Source organism: Sphaerodactylus townsendi, linkage group LG06 (genome assembly GCF_021028975.2).
Source record: "Sphaerodactylus townsendi isolate TG3544 linkage group LG06, MPM_Stown_v2.3, whole genome shotgun sequence".
Classification (NCBI taxonomy): domain Eukaryota; kingdom Metazoa; phylum Chordata; class Lepidosauria; order Squamata; family Sphaerodactylidae; genus Sphaerodactylus; species Sphaerodactylus townsendi.
Window position 1 is genome coordinate 129110565 of NC_059430.1, and position 25189 is coordinate 129135753.

The 25189-nt window shown below is 50.4% G+C and overlaps 1 protein-coding gene across 1 annotated transcript in view; it reads left to right on the forward strand.

The window, feature by feature from the left end:
• The first annotated feature begins 2241 nt into the window (after window positions 1–2241).
• Window positions 2242–25189, forward strand: part of LOC125435542 (ryanodine receptor 1-like) — a 105176-nt gene continuing 82228 nt past the window's right edge. The window contains 13 exon segments of the mRNA XM_048501736.1: window positions 2242–2388; window positions 3704–3753; window positions 3957–4017; window positions 6826–7064; window positions 7583–7664; window positions 9192–9322; window positions 12803–13117; window positions 15476–15600; window positions 15603–15721; window positions 16306–16393; window positions 16819–16911; window positions 21939–22109; window positions 23823–23882. Coding sequence (XP_048357693.1) covers window positions 2378–2388; window positions 3704–3753; window positions 3957–4017; window positions 6826–7064; window positions 7583–7664; window positions 9192–9322; window positions 12803–13117; window positions 15476–15600; window positions 15603–15721; window positions 16306–16393; window positions 16819–16911; window positions 21939–22109; window positions 23823–23882 — 1545 coding nt within the window. The 5' untranslated portion in view covers window positions 2242–2377.

Sequence of the window (25189 nt, forward strand, 5' to 3'; positions counted from 1 at the left end):
GGGGGGGGGGGGTGGGGGGGGGGGGGGGTGGGGGGGGGGGGGGGTGGGGGGGGGGGGGGGTGGGGGGGGGGGGGGGTGGGGGGGGGGGGGGGTGGGGGGGGGGGGGGGTGGGGGGGGGGGGGGGTGGGGGGGGGGGGGGGTGGGGGGGGGGGGGGGTGGGGGGGGGGGGGGGTGGGGGGGGGGGGGGGTGGGGGGGGGGGGGGGTGGGGGGGGGGGGGGGTGGGGGGGGGGGGGGGTGGGGGGGGGGGGGGGTGGGGGGGGGGGGGGGTGGGGGGGGGGGGGGGTGGGGGGGGGGGGGGGTGGGGGGGGGGGGGGGTGGGGGGGGGGGGGGGTGGGGGGGGGGGGGGGTGGGGGGGGGGGGGGGTGGGGGGGGGGGGGGGTGGGGGGGGGGGGGGGTGGGGGGGGGGGGGGGTGGGGGGGGGGGGGGGTGGGGGGGGGGGGGGGTGGGGGGGGGGGGGGGTGGGGGGGGGGGGGGGTGGGGGGGGGGGGGGGTGGGGGGGGGGGGGGGTGGGGGGGGGGGGGGGTGGGGGGGGGGGGGGGTGGGGGGGGGGGGGGGTGGGGGGGGGGGGGGGTGGGGGGGGGGGGGGGTGGGGGGGGGGGGGGGTGGGGGGGGGGGGGGGTGGGGGGGGGGGGGGGTGGGGGGGGGGGGGGGTGGGGGGGGGGGGGGGTGGGGGGGGGGGGGGGTGGGGGGGGGGGGGGGTGGGGGGGGGGGGGGGTGGGGGGGGGGGGGGGTGGGGGGGGGGGGGGGTGGGGGGGGGGGGGGGTGGGGGGGGGGGGGGGTGGGGGGGGGGGGGGGTGGGGGGGGGGGGGGGTGGGGGGGGGGGGGGGTGGGGGGGGGGGGGGGTGGGGGGGGGGGGGGGTGGGGGGGGGGGGGGGTGGGGGGGGGGGGGGGTGGGGGGGGGGGGGGGTGGGGGGGGGGGGGGGTGGGGGGGGGGGGGGGTGGGGGGGGGGGGGGGTGGGGGGGGGGGGGGGTGGGGGGGGGGGGGGGTGGGGGGGGGGGGGGGGGGGGGGGGGGGGGGGAGGGGGGGGGGGGGGGTGGGGGGGGGGGGGGGTGGGGGGGGGGGGGGGGGGGGGGGGGGGGGGGGGGGGGGGGGGGGGGGTGGGGGGGGGGGGGTGGGGGAGGTGGAGGGAGCTCCTTATTTGGGCAATGACATCAGGGGGAGTCACTGCCCAAATAAGGAGCTCCCTTTACCTCCTGTTTGCCTGGGCTTCGGGGAGGTGGAGGGAGCTCCTTATTTGGGCAATGACATCAGAGGGAGTCACTGCCCAAATAAGGAGCTCCCTTTACCTCCTGGTTGCCTGGGCTTCGGGGAGGTGGAGGGAGCTCCGTATTTGGGCAATGACATCAGGGGGAGTCACTGCCCAAATAAGGAGCTCCCTCCTCCTCCTGGTTGCCTGGGCTTCCTCAAACCCAGCCTGAAGGTGGAGGGAGCTCCTTATTTGGGCAATGACATCAGGGGGAGTCACTGCCCAAATAAAGAGCTCCCTTTACCTCCTGTTTGCCTGGGCTTCGGGGAGGTGGAGGGAGCTCCTTATTTGGGCAATGACACCAGAGGGAATCACTGCCCAAATAAGGAGCTCCCTCTGCCTCCCGGCTTCCCACCTTCGGCTTATACGCGAGTCAATACCTTCCCCCAGGTTTTGGTAGTAAAATTAGGTGCCTCGGCTTATACACAAGTCGGCTTATACACGAGTTTATACGGTATGTGCTTTTGGAGAGGCAGGCTAGGAGACACAGCAGGAGATATGGTGGCTGAGAAATAATTGCAGGATTCAAGATCTGAAAGAAAGCAGCAGAATGAATTAGAATATTAGTAATGATATTGTGTGTATTTGACAAATTGTTTCATTTTAAACGTGGGTACGAACCTAGAATTCAACAGTGAGATAGCGGGAAGTAATTGTGTGGTTTTATGGTGTTTGGTTAGTTATAATAGGTCGTCTTCAGATATTGTAAAATTTGTGTTTTAATGTTTTCTGTGTTTTTTTGTATTCTTCATTTTTATTCTGTGCTAATGTAATGGGGGACGTGGGAATGTGTAGTGGTATACGTTTTTCCCTTTTTTATGTTGGGAAAATAAACATTTTTTTTTTTTTAAAGGAGGCAGGGTAGGAAAGAATAAACTCTCTTCTTTGCACGAGTTACAACAGCATTTCTGGAATGAGAGCGTCTTGGTTTGTTTTTTGATGAAGACCTTGCCCAATCTTCAGGAATTGCTGGCAACTGGAACACTTCTGCCCTTCTTACTGATCTTCCCCTTTTCAGATCCTCTTGCCGCTGATCAACCAGTACTTCACGAACCATTGCCTGTACTTCTTGTCCACCCCTGCCAAAGTCCTGGGTAGTGGGGGCCACGCTTCCAATAAGGAAAAAGAGATGATAACCAGGTGAGCGCCAGGAAACCAGTCCCTGCAAGGATCTGGATTCGAGTCCAGAAGCATCTTAGAGGATTTTATGGTGTAAGCTTTCATGAAGCAAACTGTAAGGAACTTGCAAAGTCCAGGCCAAAAGTAACATTTGAGTTCTTTATTGAGCTGGCATTCTAAGTCAATCACAAGCAATGCGGGGACTGGCCACCCAGCGAACAAGCAGCCGCTTTTACGGGCTCCTAGTTCCCACCAAAGTTAGATAAACACACCTGTTGTTCCCATCTGAAAACTACATTGAAACAGTTTCACACAGACGCGCAGGAGAAACAGAAGATACAGGGGTTGGAAACTACAGATACCGAAAACACTCTAGTTCTGGGCTGCGCGCCAACCTTGGCAGGGGAAACCTTCCAAGGTTAAGCAGCAACCTTACACAAACCTTCCTTTGTCAGAAGGGACGTTTGAAACTGTCCACAAGGAGCTGATGTGTGTGTAGGACTGACTCACACATTGCATTTTCTAAGTATGCATTGCAATTGAACACCTAAAGACAACCCCAAACGTGCGAACAACAAATAGGAACAGACTTGTGTTTTCAGATACCTGTGCCCTACACATACATGCATTTGGCAACTAGGACTGGCCTGGGGTATTTTCCACCGCAAACCTGGGTTTGCTACTCTGTAATGTGTGAATATGATCGCTGTGTTAGAGCAGAATTGAAACTTTTCATGAATGTTGAAATTGGATGGAATGTTATATGAGACTGGCGAGCCATCTTGTGGCAGATAATCTGGAACAACCTGTGATTTTACAAACAGCACCTTACTTATCAGGAGCAGCAGTGGCGTAGGAGGTTAAGAGCTCGTGTAGCTAATCTGGAGGGACCGGGTTTGATTCCCAGCTCTGCCGCCTGAGCTGTGGAGGCTTATCTGGGGAATTCAGATTAGCCTGTACACTCCCACACACGCCAGCTGGGTGACCTTGGGCTAGTCACAGCTTCTCGGAGCTCTCTCAGCCCCACCTACCTCACACGGTGTTTGTTGTGAGGGGGGAAGGGCAAGGAGATTGTAAGCCCCTTTGAGTCTCCTGCAGGAGAGAAAGGGGGGATATAAATCCAAACTCTTCTTCTTCTTCTTCTTCTTCTGCCTACGTTGGCTTCATGTGGTCACATGGGGGTGGGAAAGGAGAGGGAATACCTGCAAACCCACCCACCCACCCCTTATCCCGAACAGGCTTGGCAAACCTATTCCTCCTTGTTCCCTCTGCGAGCTCCCTTCCTCACAACGGTCTCTTTCATTCTTTCCTTCTGCCTCTCTTTTCCACTTTTCAGTCTCTTCTGCAAACTGGCGGCCCTTGTCCGGCACCGGGTTTCTCTCTTTGGTAAGCGGCATCCTTGCTCGGCTTTATTTCAGGGGAGCGGGTTTAGCTTGTTACTCCATTTCTCCGTCCTCTGTCCTTCCCTCATTCTGTCACCCACGGACTGACCTGCCATCCCTTCTTTCCTCTGCCTGCTTGTTCTGCACCCCCGTTCCAAGTGCCCCCCCCCCCCCGAGCCTAAAGTAAAGCCTCCTGTCTCCCTTCAGGCACTGATGCTGCTGCAGTGGTTAACTGCCTGCATATCCTGGCTCGGTCTTTGGATGCCAGGTAAGTCAGTTCGTTCCATCCATCCCAAAGAATCCCTTTCTGTCATTGCAAAGGACTGTGTCTGAGCTGGAAATAATTCAGGAAGAACTGCTTAGGAGGGCTCACAGACCAGAGGTGGGATCCAGCAGGTTCTCACAGGTTCCCGAGAGTAGGTTACTAATTATTTGCGTATGCCGAGAGGGGGTGACTAATGGGTGATTTTGCCACGTGATTTTTGCCTTAGTTACGCCCCTCCTCTCAGCAGTAGCGCGCAGAACTTGAAGCAGTCTAGCAGGAGGTGCACCGGCGTGCGTGGCAGCCTGCACCTGCGTTCACTCGTTTCCCACCCAAGGACCGGCGCAGCGGCTGCATCCTTGCCACAGCCCCGCCCAGCAATGCCGTGCCCCGCCCCGCCCCATTGGCGCTACGCCAGTTTGAATCCCACCACCATGGGAACCTGTTACTAAAATTTTTGGATCCCACCACTGTCACAGACCCTACCTCCCCAGTGTATATTCTGTTAAAATAAGTATATCAGGGTCCCCGATCTTTTTGAGCCTGAAGGCACCAACAGAATTCTGAGTGGAGAGCATCATCCCAAAATGGCTGCCCCAGGATTCTGAGCCAAATACTAAAATAGCCTCCCCAGGAGTCAGAGCCAAGTGCTAAAATGGCTGCCCCAGGAGTCGGAGCCAAATACTGAAATGGCTGCCATGGAGAGTTGGAGTCACATATTAAAATGGCTGCCATGAGAGTCAGAACCAAATACTGAAATGGCTGCTCCAGGAGATGGAGGCAAATACTAAAATGGCTGCCCCAGGAGTCGGAGCCAAATACTAAAATGGCTGCCCTAGGAGTTGGAGGCAAATGCTAAAATGGCTGCCACAGGAGTTGGAGCCCCTTTTGGCTTTACAACCATGGGAAACTTTTTCGTTTGAATGCGGGAATGAGGCAACTTCTGCTTTGTAATGGCTCTGCCCACTTTCAAGGGAAGTACAGGCGGTTGCCTTCGTGCCTACAGGGCCCATGTATCATCCTTAAACCAATAGTCCAAGTCTGGTCAGTTTGGATGGCACGTTGAGTTGCCAAAGCAGCCTGGAATGCCAATGCAAGCGAACATCAAAAATATGTAAGCGTGTGTTTTGAAAAATATCGAGGGAGGCAATCCAATGATCACTTGCGGGGCTGTACCCTCACTGCCTGCGCCTTGGCTTTGACTAATGATGAGTACCACAATATTAGGAAAGACATTTGTGACATTAATGCCGGGTAGAAAATACTGTGCACCAACTGGTCTCAAAAGTTAGAATGTTAGTGATAAGGTTTTAATTACCATTGATTTTTTAAGCTTATTGTCTGAATTTGTGATGGGAGCTGCCCTGAGTTTGACTATAAAGAGTGGTCTACAAATCCAATCAATCAAGGTACCCGACATGCTGGAAATGGTCACTAGAACAAGGATGAGGTGTAGCTGAGAGGTGGGGATCCCAGCAAACTAACTGGAAAGAAGGAAATCCAGCTGGATGGTGAGAGACGAAACAGTGGAGGCCAAAGGGAGGGAAGTGATTTTCCCTTCCTATGGACTCCTCGGGCAAGGTGACCAGACGTCCCGCTTTTGGTGGGACAGTCCCGCCTTAAACCAATTTGTCCTGCTGGTTTTTTTACTGTCCCGATTTTTGGAAGCCTGCCGCACTGCCTTCTGGGGCGCTCCCCGATTTCTGGGGCGCTCCCCGGTAAACAGGGGAGCGCCTCAGAAGGCAGTGCGGCAGCCTCCCGTACTGCCACACTGCCTTCTGGGATGCTCCCGTTTCCCGCCCTGTCACAGGGTGGGAAACCAGGGAGCGCCCCAAAAGGCAGTGCACTCCTGCGGCCGCGCGCATGCGCGCGCGCCCACCCTGGTCCCGGTTTAAAAAGGTGACAATCTGGTCACCTTATCCTCGGGGGGCCCTTTTTGGCATGCAGTTCTGGGACTGAGGAAAGACGCAGTCAAATTCCAAGAAGTGAGAACACCAGATTCATTTACTTAAAACCACTGCATCCTGTCCTCTTAGCATGTGATTCTTGAGGAGGCATTTGACAATGATTATTACACATTTTGTCTGAAGGCAGTAGGGCAGGATTTCAATATGCACTCAATGAAAGGACCCGCAATAATCCAAATAGTAAAACCAGCAGGGGGGAAACCCTTTAAATCCTGAGAAGGGAAGAAGTTGTGACTCTTCTGTTTTTAAAATGTTGCTTTCCTTGCTTAGATTGATCAAATTAATTGAAAATGGGCTATTTGGACAGATAAATGTGGGCTGGGAGGATTGGAAAAAGTATCTAAAATTCCCTCACCAGCCCATGGTGTAAAGATATTATCTACCTCAGTGGTGGGATCCAAAAATTTTAGTAACAGGTTCCCATGGTGGTGGGATTCAAACTGTGGCGTAGCGCCAATGGGGCTGGGTGGGGCACAACAGGGGAAGGGCATTCCTGGGTGGGGCTGTGGCCAAGACGCAGCCACTGCACCGGTCCTTGGGCGGGAAACGAATACACGCAGGCGCAGGCTGCCACGCACGCCGGTGCACCTCCTGCTAGACTGCTTCAAGTTCTGCGCGCTATTGCTGAGAGGAGGGGCGTAACTAAGGCAAAAATCACGTGGCAAAATCACCCATTAGTAACCCCCTCTCGGCACACACAAATAATTAGTAACCTACTCTCGGGAACCTGTGAGAACCTGCTGGATCCCACCTCTGAGGTAGACCAAAGAGGGGGGTCTTTTCACAATCTTGGCATCCTTAAGGGCTCCTTTTCCCTTTCCCAAAGTCTCTCTTATTTTCCCGGCAGGACAGTGATGAAGTCTGGCCCAGAGATCGTGAAGGCTGGCCTGCGCTCCTTCTTTGAGGGTGCCTCAGATGACATTGAGAAGATGGTGGAAAACCTCAAGTTGGGCAAAGTGTCACAGTCCCAAACCCAGGTCAAGGGTGTGGGCCAGAATATCACCTACACCACTGTGGCCCTTCTGCCGGTGCTCACCTCCATCTTTGAGCATATCGCCCAGCACCAGTTTGGAGACGACGTCATCTGTGAGCAAGCAAGGGGGAGTGTGGGAAGTGTTAGGCCCTGAGCCATGGAAAACGTGAGACTCGTTTCCAGAAACACTGCTAGGGACCCCTGACTGGACAACAGAGGATAAATTGGCCCCTTGAAGGCATTAGAGCCCATTGTTTCAGGACACTTGTTTTTGTGAGGGAATTTGTGGAAGCCTACGATAAATCCAAGATGGATGCTTTTCTGAGAGAGAGTTGCCAGAGAAAGGATTGTGGCAGAGAACAGTGAGGAGGAGAAGCTGTGTAAAGGGAAGCCTGCTTGAATCCAAGATGGCGGTTTTCCTCAGGGAGCGTTGCAAGGAAAATATCACAGTAGAGAACTGTGGGGAGGAGAAGCTGAGTAAAAGGAGCCTGTCATGAATCCAAGATGGCTACCTTCCTGAGACAAGATGGCTGCCAAGGGAAAAAATTGCTAAATCTCTAGCAGCAGCAAGTTGTGGGAAGAGAGTCTACATGACACTTAGATTGAGTGTGTCTCTCTTTGTCTTTTTTAGTGGATGATGTACAGGTCTCCTGCTACCGAATGCTATGCAGTGTCTATTCCTTGGGGACAACCAAAAGTCCTTATGTGGAGAGGTGAGTGAAGGCTCGAGCAAAAAACAAAATGAGGGGCAGGTTCAGAGGTGGGATCCAACCAGTTCTCACCACTTCTCTAGAAGTGGTTACTAATTTTTTCTGAGTGCCGAGAAGGGGTTACTAAAGCAACAAAAGAACAAGCCAGCTGGATCAGACCAGAGTCCATCTAGTCCAGCACTCTGCTACTCACAGTGGCCCAGCAGGTGCCTTTGGGAGCTCACGTGCAGGATGTGAAAGCAATGGCCTTCTGCGGCTATTGCTCCTGAGCACCTGGTCTGCTAAGGCATTTGCAATCTCAGACCAAGGAGGATCAAGATTGGTAGCCAGAGATCAACTTCTCCTCCATAAATCTGTCCAAGCCCCTTTTAAAGCTATCCAGGTTAGTGGCCATCACCACTAGGCACTGGAGGTGCGTGTGTGCGGCAGCGCCCCTGTTTGAATCCCACCACGATCGGAACCTGTTATTAAAATTTTTGGATCCCACCACTGGGCAGGTTGTAGAGAAATGGAGCCCTGAGGGAGTGCAGCCCTTCACATCCCCTGGGTAGAGGCAATAGTCATTTATTAAAAGTGCCACCTTGAACCTTCATGTGTTTATCCTCCTTATTCATGTTTAAAATGCAGAACTGCTTCAGAGCCGACAGGAAGGTTTCTTTGTGCCATTGTGTGGGGGGTGTGTGTGTGTGTGTGTGTGTGTGTGTGTGTGTGTGTGTGTGTGTGTCTGCAATTAGTGAATTAAATATTTGCTGTATGCAGCTTCATTTTCGCAAAGAATAGGTTTTCTTTTCAGAGACGGAAACCCGGGGAGGGAAGATCCATTTGGACTGAGGGGGGATATGATTGAAGTCTATAAAATTATGCATGGGGTAGAAAATGTTGACATGAAAGAAATTTTTCTCTCTTTCTCACAATACTAGAACCAGGGGGCATTCATTGAAAATGCTGCGGGGAAGAATTAGGACTAATAACAGGAAAGACTTCTTCACGCAACGTGTGATTGGTGTTTGGAATCTGCTGCCACAGGAGGTGGTGATGGCCACTAACCTGGATAGCTTTAAAAAGGGCTTGGACAGATTTATGGAGGAGAAGTCGATCTTTGGCTACCAATGTGGATCCTCCTTGATCTGAGATTGCAAATGCCTTAGCAGACCAGGTGCTCGGGAGCAGCAGCAGCAGCAGCAGCCGCAGAAGGCCATTGCTTTCACCTCCTGCACGTGAGCTCCCAAAGGCACCTGGTGGGCCACTGCGAGTAGAGAGTGCTGGACTAGATGGACTCTGGTCTTGTTTGTTTGTTTGTTTGTTTGTTTGTTTGTTTGTTTGTTTGTTTGTTTGTTAATTATTTAGACTTTTATACCGCCCCATCCCCAAGGGGCTCTGGGCAGTGCACAACATATAAACATAGTACAATCATAAGATAGCTAAAAACCTTTAAAAGCAGCGATAGAAGCAATAAAAGCTAAGTATAATAAATATAATAAATACAGGTATAAATATATGCCTACGTCTGATCTCCCTTGTCTTCTGCAGGCAACGTCCACAACTTGGGGAATGTCTAGCCCGACTGGCAGCGGCGATGCCCGTAGCATACCTGGAGCCTCACATCAACGAATATAACCCTTACTCCGTCTACACCACCAAATCGCCGAGGGAGCGAGCCAGTGAGTGCCAGCAGCGGGCGGGGGCGGGGAAATGGGCAGATAGAAACACTCTGCTTAGTGGCAGAGTGCGTTCTCCACCTGAGGCCCTGATAGCTCACTACCGGCCCAAGTTAGACATAGGTGAGCTCAGTGGTCAGACCGAGCCCCGTGGCGTGACTCTGTATTAGGCAGCTTCGTAGATGCATACCCCCATGTTCCATTTCTCCTTTCTTTGTTTTGTTCTCAGCATACTGCCCCATTCCAGAACCTCCCTGCTTCTTTGGTTTCTCTGTCCTGCCCCATTCCCTCTTCCAGTGGGTACGGCCCTAGGGACAGGGGGTACCCTCTGTCCCTGTGTGCCACTAATCTGGTCCTGTAGGGGGCGCAAAATCGGCCTCCCACGTGACTAGGAAGGCGGCAAGGACTTCCTGCTGCCTCGTCGTCTTCAGGCGCCCTTGGCCCCGCCCATGTTGTCATCGATGTGGGCGGGGCCAAGGAAGCCTGAGGAGACTGCCTCCCCCCAAGCCTTGCCCCCCTCTCTCGGCTCCCAGCTGGCAGCCAACAGTCCCTTCTGCCCTCCCCTCTGGGGAGAGCAGAAGCAACTGAGGCTCCGTCCTCATCTCCTTTGCTTTTATAAGCATGGGGGCGGGGCCGCTACACTCGGGGGGGGGACTTGGGGGCACATCCCCCAAGCTCTGCCCCCCTGAGCATAGCTGGGGGCGCCCCCGGAGAATGTCTGTCTCCAGGCACCATTTTTCCACCATACGCCTCTGCCCTCTTCACCTTTCCATTCTATTTGAAGCTGTGAGAATCAGTTCCAATACCCACCGAGAGGGAGCACCCCCCTTCCTCCCAATAATTCCCCCCCTTCCTTCTTTCATTCCAATGTTATTGATCATTTTACCCTACCCTGGCACTCTGTACCTGACAAAAAGAACCAGGGTTTTGTAGAAAAACCCAGATTTTTACATTGAAACGGTCAGTGTTTATTAGCCTAGAACCGTGGTGGCGAACCTTTGGCACTCCAGATTGGCCAGGCTGGCAGGGGCTGATGGGAATTGTAGTCCATAACATCTGGAGTGCCAAAAGTTCGCCACCACTGGCCTAGAAATACTAAGATTACTTCTTTGTTGAAGAATTTCTGACAAAATTACGTAGAGCAGTGTACTGTCCTAACCTTTTTTTCACTCGCTTACTCCTTGGTTACCCATTTCCCTAACACTGTACCCCCACATTAGCAACCCTATTATGTAATTTTTTTTCACTTACCCCCAAATACACGTACCCCAGGTTGGTGACCTACAGCCTCTGTTAGGTTTTTTTCTACAGTCTTGAGGACTAGAGGAATTAGAGAAATTACACTCCCAATTTTTGCACAAAACCCCCATATGCTGTATGGGCTTACTGCTTGACACAAGCATTGGATAGTCAGGGATGGAGAAGGGATGGTGTAACGGGGTAACTTATGTTCCTGGCGAGGGAGAGATATTATCCCACCACTAGCCACCAATTGTAACGGGACGTGTGGCCTACAGTCAAGGTTCCCACTAAACTGACCAGTGGGGTTTCCTTGGCCACCCAAAATATCCCAGGCTAGTGTTCAGAGATCTTCTTTTTTTTTCTACCCCCATTAAAGAGAAGGAACAAGGAATCCCAAAACTGCTGCTGGCTGCCAAATATAATAAAGGATCCCACCTCACATTCGCTCGTGGTCTGAGGGGAATGTCCTTCAGAGTCCCATATACAAAAACGGAGGGAACTCAAAATTGGCTGGGATTCTACAGACAGGCACTCTTCAATCTCTCACACACAAACGCAGGCTGGCACGAGGGTAACTTGAACACAACGAATGAAATTTATCTTAAAAACAAAAGAAAGGCTTCTTAAACTGGCTCAGAGAGGTACTAATGCTTGATGGTTTCAGAGAGGTTCTTTTCACTTAAAAATTACAGAGCTTCAGTTGTTACTTAGGTTTCACACACAGAGAGACACACGCAGGTGTCTCTTCAGGAATGATTTTGCTTTAGATTTACTAAATTTCTTCACAGACAGACACTAGTCCTTTCTGAACTACAACCCACTGAATACACACACACAGAGTCTATGCCCTGTGAGATTCTGGCACACATAGCCTCCCTCTCTCACACTAATCCCAATTTGGTTTCACTGCCTCTGGATCGGGCTTTTCCCAGACTGGTGTTACACAGGGGTAGGGCAGACTCTAGGTCTGGACAGTATTCACTGTCAAGCCACTGACTGGCGCGTCACTTTGCACCAAACTCTGGGCCTCCTTTCTCTGACAAGCCTCCTCAGCTTGCAGAGTGACTGGACTTCTGTCAGCTAACGCGGCTGAGACAGAATCCTTCCGTTCGGATCTGACAGACCGCTCTCTGCCAAACTCTGGCTCCTTCTGATCTCTGTATCAGAATCTCTTCAGAGAGAGTGGATATCCACTGATAGGCTCTGCTCTGTCTATTTATACTGCCAGCACTCTGGCTTCCCCTATCCCTGATTAACCCAGGAAATTGCGCAGCACACCGGCTGGCTGGTAGTGAAAACATAAACAATTATGGTCAAATAAATAATCTACTATCGTTTCAAAAACTCAAATGTATCTTATTGACATAAGTTCTTAAACTATTGATACAATTGCATCACAATTCTTAAATATAAAGAGGTATAGTTCATAAGAAGCTAGATTCCTTATTCAGTGCTATGTATCAAAAACAACAGAATGCAAACCACAAAAGTCCATAACAGAATGTGGTGCCAGCAAATACTTGCCAAAGAGTTCGAGTGCTGCTCAGCTGTTGCGAAATTCAAGCGTCACTGTTTACAAGCTGCTCCGCTGTAGCAATGCAAGCCTCGATTAATGATGATATGAACAGTTCAATTCAAACGCAATCGCGTATTTGCATTTTCAATCATCCATCTTCTTCAGGAACATGCAATTTATTACAAATTAATTAAACCAACCGGCTGTAATCTAAAAATAATAACATATCATATAACATTATTCTTAGTGTCATGATGACACTTTTCATAATTACATATTACATGGCATCAACAATATATATACATATGCTTTGTTCTATGAACTTACATTAGACAAGATGTCTTAGACCTCAGCCTTTAGCTCTGCTTCACACCTGTGATTGATTAAGAAGGAACATATAATTACTGTCACTAGGCAGTTGCACACAGATGCGCAATTTCTTGGGTTAATTAGTTTTACGCCGCACACCTGTATGTTCATTTTGTAGTTCCCCTATCCCTGGCCATAGGCAACTGTGCCTTTCTTGACCAATCAAATGGGGTCTTTAGTATAGTGGAGCCTGCTGCCTGAACTCTGGCTACTAAGGCCTTTTCATTGGGCCTTTTACACACACCAGCCCTTCAGGGTGGGACAAGTCCGTTGCAGATGGCCTTTAGGGTTACAAAAGATTGCAATTCCTCCATCCCAAACTGACTGGACAAACGTCCTTCTCTTCACTCCCCCAGTCTTAGGCCTGCCCAACAGTGTGGAGGAAATGTGTCCGGACATCCCGGTTCTGGAGAAGCTCATGAAAGAGATCAACGGCCTGGCCGAATCGGGGGCCCGCTACACGGAGATGCCCCACGTTATCGAGGTCACTTTACCCATGCTCTGCAACTACCTTCCCCGCTGGTGGGAACGGGGCTCTGAGACGAACCCGCAGGGGCCGTGGTGCACGGAAGTGACATCTGACCAGCTCAACACCTTGTTGGGCAACATCTTGAAGATCATCGTCAATAATCTAGGCATCGACGAGGCTTCCTGGATGAAGCGATTGGCAGGTAAGGGAAGGTCAGAGGTCAGAGTACACCAGTTGTCTCTTTTGAGAAGCCATGGAATGTATTTTGTCCCGGCTGACCTATGAAACTTTAGAGATCCTCAGAAACTCTTCAGTCAGGATGGTATCAAAGATATTGAAGAAAGGAAAGGGTGGGGTGGGGAGATACTGCAGGCCCCGAGCTTTAAATCTTTTGTTTTGGATCCTTTGTGGAGTTCCCAGCAGGATAGAATAGGCAAAAAGGTGCAGAGTGGAGCTGGTAACAGGTTTTATCTATCTATCTATCTATCTATCTATCTATCTATCTATCTATCTATCTATCTATCTATCTATCTATCTATCTATCTATCTATCTATCTATCTATCTATCCATCTATCCATCTATCTATCATCTATCATCTATCTATCACCTATCATCTATCATCTATCATCTATCTATCATCTATCATCTATCTATCTGTCATCTATCTATCATCTATCTGTCATCTATCATCTATCTATCATCTATCTATCTATCTATCTATCTATCTATCTATCTATCTATCTATCTATCTATCTATCTATCTATCTATCTATCTATCTATCTATCTATCTATCTATCTATCTATCTATCTATCTATCTATCTATCTATCTATCTATCTATCTATCTATCTATCTATCTATCTATCTATCTATCATCTATCTATCTATCTATCTATCTATCTATCTATCTATCTATCTATCTATCTATCTATCTAACTATCTAACTATCTATCCATCTATCCATCTATCTATCATCTATCATCTATCTATCTATCTATCTATCATCTATCTATCATCTATCTATCATCTATCTATCAATCTATCATCTATCTATCATCTATCTATCTATCTATCTATCTATCTATCTATCTATCTATCTATCTATCTATCTATCTATCTATCTATCTATCTATCTATCTATCTATCTATCTATCTATCTATCTATCATCTATCTATCATCTATCTATCATCTATCATCTATCTATCTGTCATCTATCTATCTATCATCTATCATCTATCATCTTCTATCATCTATCTGTCTATCTATCTATCTATCTATCTATCTATCTATCTATCTATCTATCTATCTATCTATCTATCTATCTATCTATCTATCTATCTATCTATCTATCTATCTATCTATCTATCTATCTATCTATCTATCTATCTATCTATCTATCATCCATCCATCCATCCATCCATCCATCCATCCATCCATCCATCCATCCATCCATCCATCCATCCATCCATCCATCCATCCATCCTTTATTTATTTATTTATTTATTTATTTATTTATTTATTTATTTATTAGATTTCTATACCGCCCCATCCCCGAAGGGCTCCGGGTGGTGTACAACATAAAATTCATACAATGCTGAATAAAGGAGCAAATCATACAAAAACACAATAAACGGATAACATACGCTCCATCCAGTTAATAATCAGTAAAACTTACTAAAACTCCATATAAAACAGGTTCCCCTTTTAGCCTTCTGCCTGGAAAAAGGGGCAATGGCAACTCCCAGTTGAAAAAACAAGAACCAGAAGTTGATGAAACAGATTGAAAACCCTCCCAGGGTGGCCATTTCTGATGAGAGAATGGGCAAAGGGAGGAAGCGTCACGTCTCCCCTTTGTAAATGCCGTAGTCATGATCTAGATTGCGCCCCTGCAATTCCACATCTGGAAAGCCAAGCATGGAATTCCAGTGGGTTGTTTCATTGAATCCTTGAGCTGGGTTGGGACTGGGAGCTAGTAGACAGTAGACAGGTCAAGAAGTGGAATCCCAAAACCCCAAAGGAATCCTGGGAAATGTTGGCTGGCTTCTATGTCCAGGGTCGACCCCAGCTTTGTCCCAGACAGCAAGGTTCAAAAGGAGTTTCCAGTTCTAAGGTGCAAACTTCCAGTCCTTAATAGCCAGAACTGGGGGGAATGTTAACTGGGAGCAGATGGCAAAGGTTTGGAGAACCCTACTTTGCGTCATTTGGGAAGTTGAGAGGGGGGGGAGAGGGAGAGAGGGAGAAAGGGAGAGAGAGAGGGAGAGAGAGAGAGGAAGGGAGAGAGAGAGAGAGAGGGAGAGCGGGAGAGAGAGAGAAAGAGAGGAAGGGAGAGAGAGAGAGGGAGAGCGGGAGAGAGAGGGAGAGAGAGAGAAAGAGAGGAAGGGAGAGAGAGAGAGGGAGAGCGGGAGAGAGAGAGGGAGAAAGGGAGAGAGAGGGAGGGAGAGAGGGAGAGAGAGGGGGAGAGAGAGGCAGAGAGAGGCAGAGGCAGAATATGACTTGCCATTGGAGACAGTGGACTGATGCTGTCTCCTCCCCTCCCCGCTTAACCCTTTCCTGCCCAGTCTTTGCCCAGCCCATTGTGAGCAGGGCCAAGCCGGAGCTTCTTCGCTCCCATTTCATCCCTACCATGGAGAAACTGAAAAAACGCTCTGGGAAGGTGGTGGCCGAGGAAGGGCAACTGGAATCCCTGGAGAGGCCAAGCTGAGTCAGGAGGGGGCCTTGAGCAGAATCCGGGACGAATTCTCGGTGCTTTGCCGAGATCTCTACGCCCTGTACCCTCTGCTTATCCGCTATGTGGACAACAACAGGTGCTGTGCAGGGTTGTTGGGTGTTTTTTTGGAAAGAGGTGTGGCTAGTCGACTTAGAAGGGGCCTTCATTTTCCCCTATCCCTTTTCCTAACCCCCGAAATTTCCCAGCCCTGAAACCTACAGTAATGGGCTTCACAATGAAGACCTAAAGAGGAATAAATTCTCCCTAGTGGCACTGATTTTTGGCACTCTGTTGGCCCTGCAGATGACAAGGCCGGCATCAACATGCCCTGAGGTTGGGTTTTTGCCACAGTCCAGCACTTCTGATGGAATCCACTGGCACTTGTGCTCTTCCCCTCTCTAAGCTCATGTGTTAGACTTCAGACCTGTAGTCAATAAACAGGCCCTGGATTAGGGTGTTACAAACATAACTCATGGGAACAACTTGTATGCATTCTAGTTTTTTTAAATTGATGAATGTTTTAGTGTAATTTACAATGCCAATAAAGGCTTTATTACAGTGGCCAATTGGCCAATTGGCCATGCTGGCAGGGGCTGATGGGAATTGTAGTCCATAACATCTGGAGTGCCAAAGGTTCGCCACCACGGCTTTGTTACTACATTCTGTGTTTTGGGTGTGCAGGGCCAAGTGGTTGACAGAGCCGGATGTGGATGCCGAGGACCTGTTCCGGATGGTCGGGGAGGTGTTCATTTACTGGTCCAAGTCGCACGTGAGTGAGACTCTTGGCGAGAATTGCGCCACGGCGAGTATCTTTTTGAGGGGGCCAGCAGAGGAGCACGCAATCTGGGAAAGGGCCCCCGAGAACTGTCGCGGCATTGCCAAGCAGGGCACAGGTCTTGGACTGCACGCAGCTGCGCCCCGGCAACAACCGAACCCGTTCTGGGTCATGCTTCTTAGCATGTGTGCAACGATAGGTGATGGGCGGCTGTGAAACATAGAACGCCTGTCTCTTGCTGGCATGCAAAGCGTACTCCAAACACTGCCAGGAGAGAAAAGTTTCCTTCCTTTGTGGCAGTATCCCTCGTGGGCGATTAGGGACCAAGATCTTTTCCCTCTCGAGGAGATGCAGCGAGTTGGATATGCCTCTGGGAAACCCCTGCCCTGCCTCATTCTCTTTCTGGTTTGGCTCTGCAGAACTTCAAGCGGGAGGAACAGAACTTTGTGGTGCAAAACGAAATCAACAACATGTCCTTTCTCACAGCTGATAGCAAGAGCAAAATGTCCAAGGTGAGAGGAACTCCCTGGGGATGGGGGGTGGGGGAGTCCAACTGTTGCAGGAGGAGGGTTGGAGTGGAGGACCGATCCTCCTATAGGGCTGCCTCTGCTTGGAGCCAGGATACCAACTTTCTAGGGGGGATTTGGGAGAGTCTTGGAACTGAAAGCCCTAGGGGTGCTTCCTTTTTGCAGGGATGGCCAAGAACTCATGTAGGGTAACAACGGCGGACGCAAGCTGTAAAGCAGGCTGCTTCAAACATCACCGCAGTTTTGAAATCGCTGAGTCCACTTAGGCAGACTTATGTCTCAGCTCCCCTCCTTCTTGTCTCTAATAATAATATAAGTATAACTTGCAAGGTTATTGGAAGGGTTATTGAGATATTTGGAAGATTCCCGAAGGGATAGGCCCATCCAATGACCATGAGTATAATACAAACAAGTCATTTATACCATTTCTCCTAGCCGACAAGAATGAGGAGGTCACTCTAAGGTCGGCACCTTTTCCACCGGGAATACTTTGGAAATGACAAATGACCAGTAATATGCAATTGTCAAGTCAGCCACTGTCTGAATTGTGAAACTGTTATTAAAATTATTACTATAAAGTGAACATGTTTTTTAAATGTAAGGCGATCAGATACAATCCCTTTTTGTATGAAGAAAGGCCATTAAAGGTTTCTAATTTCTGTTAGCCCTGATGAAGAAATGGAGCCTCCATGCCCAGAGGCACTATGCTGCTAAACACCAGACTGAGAGGGACACTGAGAATGGAGAGGACGCTTTGCCTCTGGGGTCCCCTTGGCCGCTTTCTAAGAGTTTCTGATTGGCCAGGAAGCTAGATCAGACACGTCACAGGTGTCAAACTCGCGGCCCTCCAGATGTTGTGGACTACAGTTCCCATCATCCCCTGCCAGCATGATGGGAACTGTAGTCCATAACATCTGGAGGGCCACGAGTTTGACACCTATGAGATAGATCCTTGATTAGACCACTCTTTCAGCTAAGGGATTTGCATGCTGGGAAAATGGTTAAATAGCATTATGTCAGTGTTTAGGCAGGGCAAAGCGTCAAGAGCGCTGCATATCTCCCCGAATCCTTCCACACTCCAAATGTGCAGCCATCCCACAACCAGTCTCAGAATGGCTCTGAAGTGGGGGGGGAGGGGGGGCTTTCTCCCCGCCCTCCCTAACTTTGAGCACACCTGGCTGGGAAAATCAGAAAGCCCTCCTTTGTGAAGGATCGGGATCAGCCCCAATGTACTGTTTATTAGTTAGCAGCGTTTGGGCACTGTGGAAAACCTTAGGACAGTGATGGCGAACCTATGGTACGGGTGCCAGAGGTGGCACTTAGAGCCCTCTCTGTGGGCACTCACAAAGAGAGTTCATCATGTGGGGAGAGGGGGAAATCACCCCCCCACACACACACACACACATCTAGGCTGGCCTGGGCCGCTGGGCTCGATTATTAGCATTAAACCTAAGACCTAGTTTTGGGGAAGCAGTGTAGGTAACCCTGCTAAGCGCTGTTAAACCCCACTGATTTTCATGCAAAGAACTAAAGCGCGATCTTTTCCCTGGGAGTGAGCTCGGTTGCTGGCAATGGGGCTTGCTTCTGAGTAAACCCTCCTAGGGCCATGAGTCACCCGTTGGAAGAGTTGCACAGTTGCTTCAAAGCAAAGCCGCCGACTACCACCAAGCTTACTCCCGAGTAACGCACGCCTCGGAGCCAACCGTTTTTTCTAAACTAAAACCTCAGTATTCGGGTTCAATTGCCGTGTTGGCGCTTTGCGATAAATAAGTGGGTTTTGGGTTGCCGTTTGGGCACTCGGTCTCGAAAAGGTTCGCCATCACTGCCTTAGGAGCAATTCAGAACCCGGGGGAGTGGAGTGGTAGAGAGAGGGGCGGGTCACCAAACCACTTAACTGTTGTGCTCAAGGATTCTCAGCGGTCCCCGCCTCAAAGCTTCTGTTCTTCTCACAACCAACGCAGACTTGAAGCTTTGTTATCTTCTCTGGGGGTGGGTGGGTGGGATAAAAAAGTGCAGGATTCTGTGATAGACACACTACAAGTCCCCCCCCCCCCTGCCCAGGAGAGGCAGGGGCCACTTGAGTCGGAGGCCGGGAGGTGGACCTACACACCTGCCTCACTGCCCCCCCCGCAGGTGTTGGGAGGTGGGATGGCCCAGACGGAGGGGGTCTCGTCATTGGAGCCCTCTGGGCCAATAGACCACACGGCGGGCTCTCCAAAAGGGGTCCTGCCTGGCCCAGATTCCCCCCATCCCAGAGGCCTTGTGCTTCTCCTGGCAAGTGGTTTCTATTTTGCCCCTTGAGATTGAGGAGGGGGGCCGGGGGAAGGAGGAAGGAGGAGTGGGGAGCTGTATGTTGTAGATCAGTGATTCCCAAAGTGGGCGCCACCGCCCCCTGGTGGGTGCTGCAGCGATCCAGGGGGGGCGGTGACGGCCACAGGTAGAAACATTAATGCATATATCTTTCTGTTTAATTGCTATTAAAAAATTAAAAAAAATTAATTTCCAGGGGGCGCTAAGTAATATTATTTCTGGAAAGGGGGCGGTAGGCCAAATAAGTTTGGGAACCACTGTTGTAGATCTTCTAAGTACTGAGAGACAGACTCTTTTCCCCTGCACGGGGGAGGGCATTTATCACCCCACCTAACCATCTCTCTCTCTCCTCTTCTGTCTTGTTTCCCCTTTTCTCCCTTTGCCGTTTGTGTCTAGTCTGGAGACAGCCAGGTTAGAGACACACCAGCCATTCCACTGCCCTCTTTTTCTTGCCTTTGTGTGGGCACGTGGAAACAGCATGGCGCAGTGTGAATCTACGCTGCGACCCTCCCCTCCCTCCCTCTCGGGAGAGCAAAATCGAGGGGGAGAGGGAAGGGGCCGCAGCTGCATGGGCGATGGCAAGGAACAGAGACGCTTTCTGCAGCTCTGGCAGCAACGCATCACGCATCCGATGGGTTGGCCTCTGTACGCCATCGAGCGCCCCATTGGTGGGATTATCCACCCGTCATGCACCTGGGCAAGATGCCGTGTTGTAGGGTGCAGCCTATGATGCCGCCAACATGACCTCCAAGTTGATCCCTCGCCCCCCCCCAAAAAAACCACTGTTGTGTGACTCCTACTCTCCCAGCATGCTTTGGGAACATGGCCCCGGTCACTCCCCCCCTCCTTCTCAGAGCCCCACCTTCAGAGTTCTTCTGTTTTGCCTTCTCTTTTTTTGTACCCTGCGGTGAAGACCCCAAAACCCACAGCTGTGGCATTGCTGGCCACCCATGAGGAGTTATTGAGGTGGCCTGCAACGCCACCCCTGGGAGGTTGCGCGTCTCGGCTGACAAGGGCGCTGTGTGTCTTGTGTGTGGTTCTGTGTAGCTGTTAGAAGGCATCTTTGCAAGGCTGAATGTAGGCGGGAGAAGGGGGAGGGGGGCATCGGTTGCCAGCTAGATTTTGGCGGAGCGGGAGAGAGATGTCGTGCTTCTTCTTGTACCCGTCCAGTCCTTCCCCTCTTGGCCTAGACTGCATGCCTCTTTCCTTTTCCACAGAGCTGGCAGAACCCGCTGGCTATCCAGGTGCATAGGAATTGGACACTGGCAATTTCAGGGGATTCGACCCATTTCTCCAGCCCTGTCTTCAGTGAGACCCCCCCCCCCAAAAAAAAAACCCTGTGTTTTTCCCTGCTCTGCCGGCCACCCTCCCCTTACGACCGAATACGTCCCCTTTGTGTCCTCCACTCTTCCGTGCTCCGTTGACCTAGACCCCTTACAAAGGATCCTGCTTGTGAACTCCTGCTCTCTCCTCCGAGTCTGATTCTTGTGTCTTAGATCTCCACCAACACCACCCGACCTGCGGCTCTCCAGATTTCCCTTTCCCACTTCGCACCCCCCCCCCCCACGCCTCTTTCTCAGCACTTCAAGCCTCAGAGAAACCTTCCCGATAGGGAAAAAAAACCTGTGTCTCTTGCCCCTCGGACCAAAAACGTAAGGATGGCGTGCAGTTGATGGTCAGTCCACTTTCTTGCATGGCCGTTGACCCGCTCAGAAGCCTGGCGCAAGGATACTTGGCCTTTCTGTTGTGTTCACGTGGTGGGAGAGAAACTGGAAACAGGTTTAAACGACACGCAGGTAGAGTTGAAGAAGAGGAAGAAGAGTTTTGGATTTATATCCCCCCTTTCTCTCCCGTAGGAGACTCAAAGGGGCTGACAATCTCCTTGCCCTTCCCCCCCTCACAACAAACACCCTGTGAGGTGGGTGGGGCTGAGAGAGCTCCGAGAAGCTGTGACTAGCCAAGGTCACCCAGCTGGCGTGTGTGGGAGTGCACAGGCTAATTCCCCAGATAAGCCTCCACAACTCAAGCAGCAGAGCTAGGAATCAAACCCGGTTCCTCCAGATCAGAGTGCACCTGCTCTTAGCCACTGCTCTTAGCCACTACGCCACTGCTGCTCAAGGTACTTGGCTTGAGTGTTTCGTTTGGACCAAGGTCGGATGTCGGGTACCTGATAATCAGATAACGGCTTCTCGATCCATTCGCAGAATACCTTGGAAGCAAAAAGGGGACACGTTTTTTTCCTACTTGGAGATCTGGGCCGGATCCCCAAATTCCATCCCGCTAGCAGTGGCGCTCTCCTCTGGCGTGAGAACTTTTCTGATGGAGGACAGTGCCGCCCTTAGCAGAATGGATCGGCAGGATCCCAACTTCCATCTGCCTGTTAGAAAACAGCTGTGGTTTTACAGCTTTCCAAGATGTCCACCTGGCAGACCCCTGGAATAAGGAACCTGGGACTGGCTATCTCCACTGAACGTCTTTGTCCTCTTCTCTTCTACAAAGGAAACCCACCTCCCTTCTCCCCTCTGCCGCAGAGGAAGCCTTTAGCCAGCCTCGCCCACTCACGCCTCACCGGATTCCTGCGTCTGAGCGGCGCTTGGCCGCTTAAGCTTTTTGCCCGGCCGATCTCTTGGCATGCCGTCGGATAGCCAGAGCAAGACCGGCCTCCTTGGTGCTAACTTTCCTCTCCCCACCTCTTCTCCCAGTCGGGCGGCTCGGACCAGGAACGGACCAAAAAGAAGCGGCGCGGGGACCGCTACTCAGTGCAGACCTCTCTCATCGTGGCCACGCTCAAGAAGATGCTTCCGATCGGCCTGAACATGTGCTCCCCTACCGACCAGGAACTGATCAACATGGCCAAGATACGCTATGCCCTGGTGAGGGGTGGCGAGGGGAGAAGGGTAGGGTGGTGGTGGGGAGACTTAGGATTTATCTCCTGGTTAAGAACATAAGAAGAACATAAGAACATAAGAACATAAGGTTGTAGGATGAGAGATGAGTTAGCTCTTTTTAAATAATAATTTTATTAAATTTATACCAAAAGCAATAAAAATAACAATATCATTTCCTATTGTACAGGAATATAATCCAATAATAAAACAATATATAGAAGAAGAAGAGTTTTGGATTTATATCCCCCCTTTCTCTCCTGTAAGGAGACTCAAAGGGGCTGACAATCTCCTTGCCCTTCCCCCCTCGCAACAAACACCCTGCGAGGTGGGCGGGGCTGAGAGAGATCCGAGAAGCTGTGACTAGCCCAAGGTCACCCAGCTGGCGTGTGTGGGAGTGCCCAGGCTAATCTGAATTCCCCAGATAAGCCTCCACAGCTCAGGCGGCAGAGCGGGGAATCAAACCCGGTTCCTCCAGATTAGATACACCAGCTCTTAACCTCCTACGCCACTGCTGCTTATGTTTTAATAATAGAATATTAAAACATAAAAACAAAAAATAGAAAAGAAAGAAAAAAGAGGTATTAGAGAAAAAAAGTTTAGGGGGGGGAACAAAAAGAGCATGAACATTTTTTTTAAAAAAAGTTCATCTTGTTATAAAAATACTGATGTTTAGAATTTCAAGTTTCTTCAAAGTCTTCTCCTTCCATGCTTCAACGAGATAGATTCTTTCCTTAGGTCTTTATGCAAAGTATTTCAATTTCTAGTCATATCTTTCATATCTTTCATTGACAATACTAACTATGACTGTCCTCTAAGGGAACATATATCGTTTCAGAGGGTAGCGGTGTTGCTCTGCTATAGGAGAGCTAGAGTGATGTCCAGTAGCACCTCAGAGACCAATTAGGGGGGCAGGTATAAGACTCAAAGGTCCCTTCATTGGATACCTGATAATCAGATAATCCTGCACATAAATAATCCTTTATGTAAATTATGTGTGGACAGTCTACGACATGGGTGGGCAATTATTTTTTCCATGGGGCCGCATAAGAAACAGAAAAAATTGTGGAGGGCCGGGCCAAAAGGCAGGGGGGCGAGGTGCTTTTGAAAGCCGCGCAGAAGCCGGCAGCCAAGGCAACCGGCTTCTGCGGGGCTTTCAAAGACGCCTCACTCCCCAGCACGGCAGGGGGGCCAGTCAGGGTCATCCGGTGGGCCGGATGTGGCCCGCGGGCCTTATAATGCCCAGGTCTGGTCTACGAGCTGCTGTTATTTTTTTACTATCACATCTCTTGTTGGCCTTTCATTACAATTCAAGCCCCACCCAGAGGACATTGTCATGTATCAGCGTAATATTCATGTGGATGCCAGTGGGGCTGCCTTTTGAATCGGACAGGTATTGATTTTGAAGGTGTTTCAAGTGCAGTCCTGGTGTTATTATTGCCATTTTTATTGTCTTGCCTTCAAGTCCCAGCTCACTTATGGGGCTTTCAAGGCAAGAGACTTTCAGAGTTTCCTCCCCCCATTTCACCCTTGTATTCTTTGGAGGTCTGACATCCAAATAGCTTCTGAGATCAGACCAGATCGGTGTTGTATACTATGGGATTTGTGTTATATACGAATTTTACAGCCCCTCTCCTGTTGTTGTTCTCTTTTGTTCATGGGAATACTTTCTGCCTCTCATCTCCATTTTCCTTGCTACAGAAAGACACAGATGAAGAGGTGCGTGAGTTCCTCAACAACAACCTACACCTTCAGGGCAAGGTGAGTTCTGCTTCTGTGTTCAAGAATCTCTTCCGGGGCTCTGAGAATCCCCTTGGAAGATCTCATATTTCTCATTGTACCACTGGGTCCGATCTTTCAACTGAGCATTTCCTCAGTTCACAGATACTTAGGTCGATTCCGCACTTGCGTTATTGACCTAAGTTCGAGCTGCGTTCGACCTAAGTGCTCCGCACAACCACTGGGATCGACGTGGTTTTGTACCAGCTTCGCCCCGTGTAACGGTCAAATTTCCAACTCCAGTTGGGAACTACTACTTTTTCAGGGAACCCCGCTCGAACTCAGCTCGATTCCAGTAAAGTGCGGGATCTCTGGTGCCAGGAGTCCCCCATTCAGCCAATCACACAATTTCCCCGTACCATTGTAAGCGGCCAATCAAAAAACGCCACATTCGTCCCTCCATTCCTGTGGCAGTTTTTTTTAATAACGTGTGTGGGGATAGACGGAACATGGCCGTAGAACAGTAGCCAATCGGAACGGAGCGGTGAAGAGACACAGGATGATCCCGCCCTCCGAGCTGGGATCAAGCTGGTTGCAGTGGGAAACAACAATGGCTTCCACCTAGGTTAGTACCCTTCTCAGGGAACTGGGTCGAACCTATTTTACTCGTGTGCGGAATTGCCCTTAGTCTGGCAGCTTTCTCAAGAGGAAGTTGTTTACCGTTCCCACCTCTGTCCTTGCGCAGGTGCCTTGAGTCAGCTTCAATGTCATAACCCTCTCGTGTCTTGGACTGGGTCCTGCCATATTTCTGTCTACTGAATGCTTACTGCTTGAGCAGACCTGAAAATATTTCACTGTATCAGTCTGCCCTTATCTCTGCAGCTGCAGAGGGGGGTGGTAAAAGCTGCAGTGTTTTCATCCCAGTTCTCACCACCTGAGAAAGGTGTGTGAGTGTGAAACAGTACCTTCCTACTTCAGGGGAGGGAAGGGATGTGTGTGTGGATCTGACAAATCTGTTGCTGGGGGATATAATGCTTTCCCTGTTTTAATGTTCTCAGTTTTGACAATATACCCTGCTTCCCCGAAAATAAGACATCCTCTTAAAATAAGACATAGTAGAGGTTTTGCTGAAGTGCTAAATATAAAGCATCTCCCAAACGTAAAGACGTAGCAAAGTTTTTATTTGGAAGCATGCCCGTCAACCAGAGCATGCAGTTGTGGAGCGGAAAAATAAGACATCCCCTGAAAATAAGAAATAGCGCATCTTTGGGAGCAAAAATTAATATAAGACACTGTCTTATTTTCAGGGAAACAGGGTAAGTCAACAGCTTTCCTATGCTTGCTGTCAA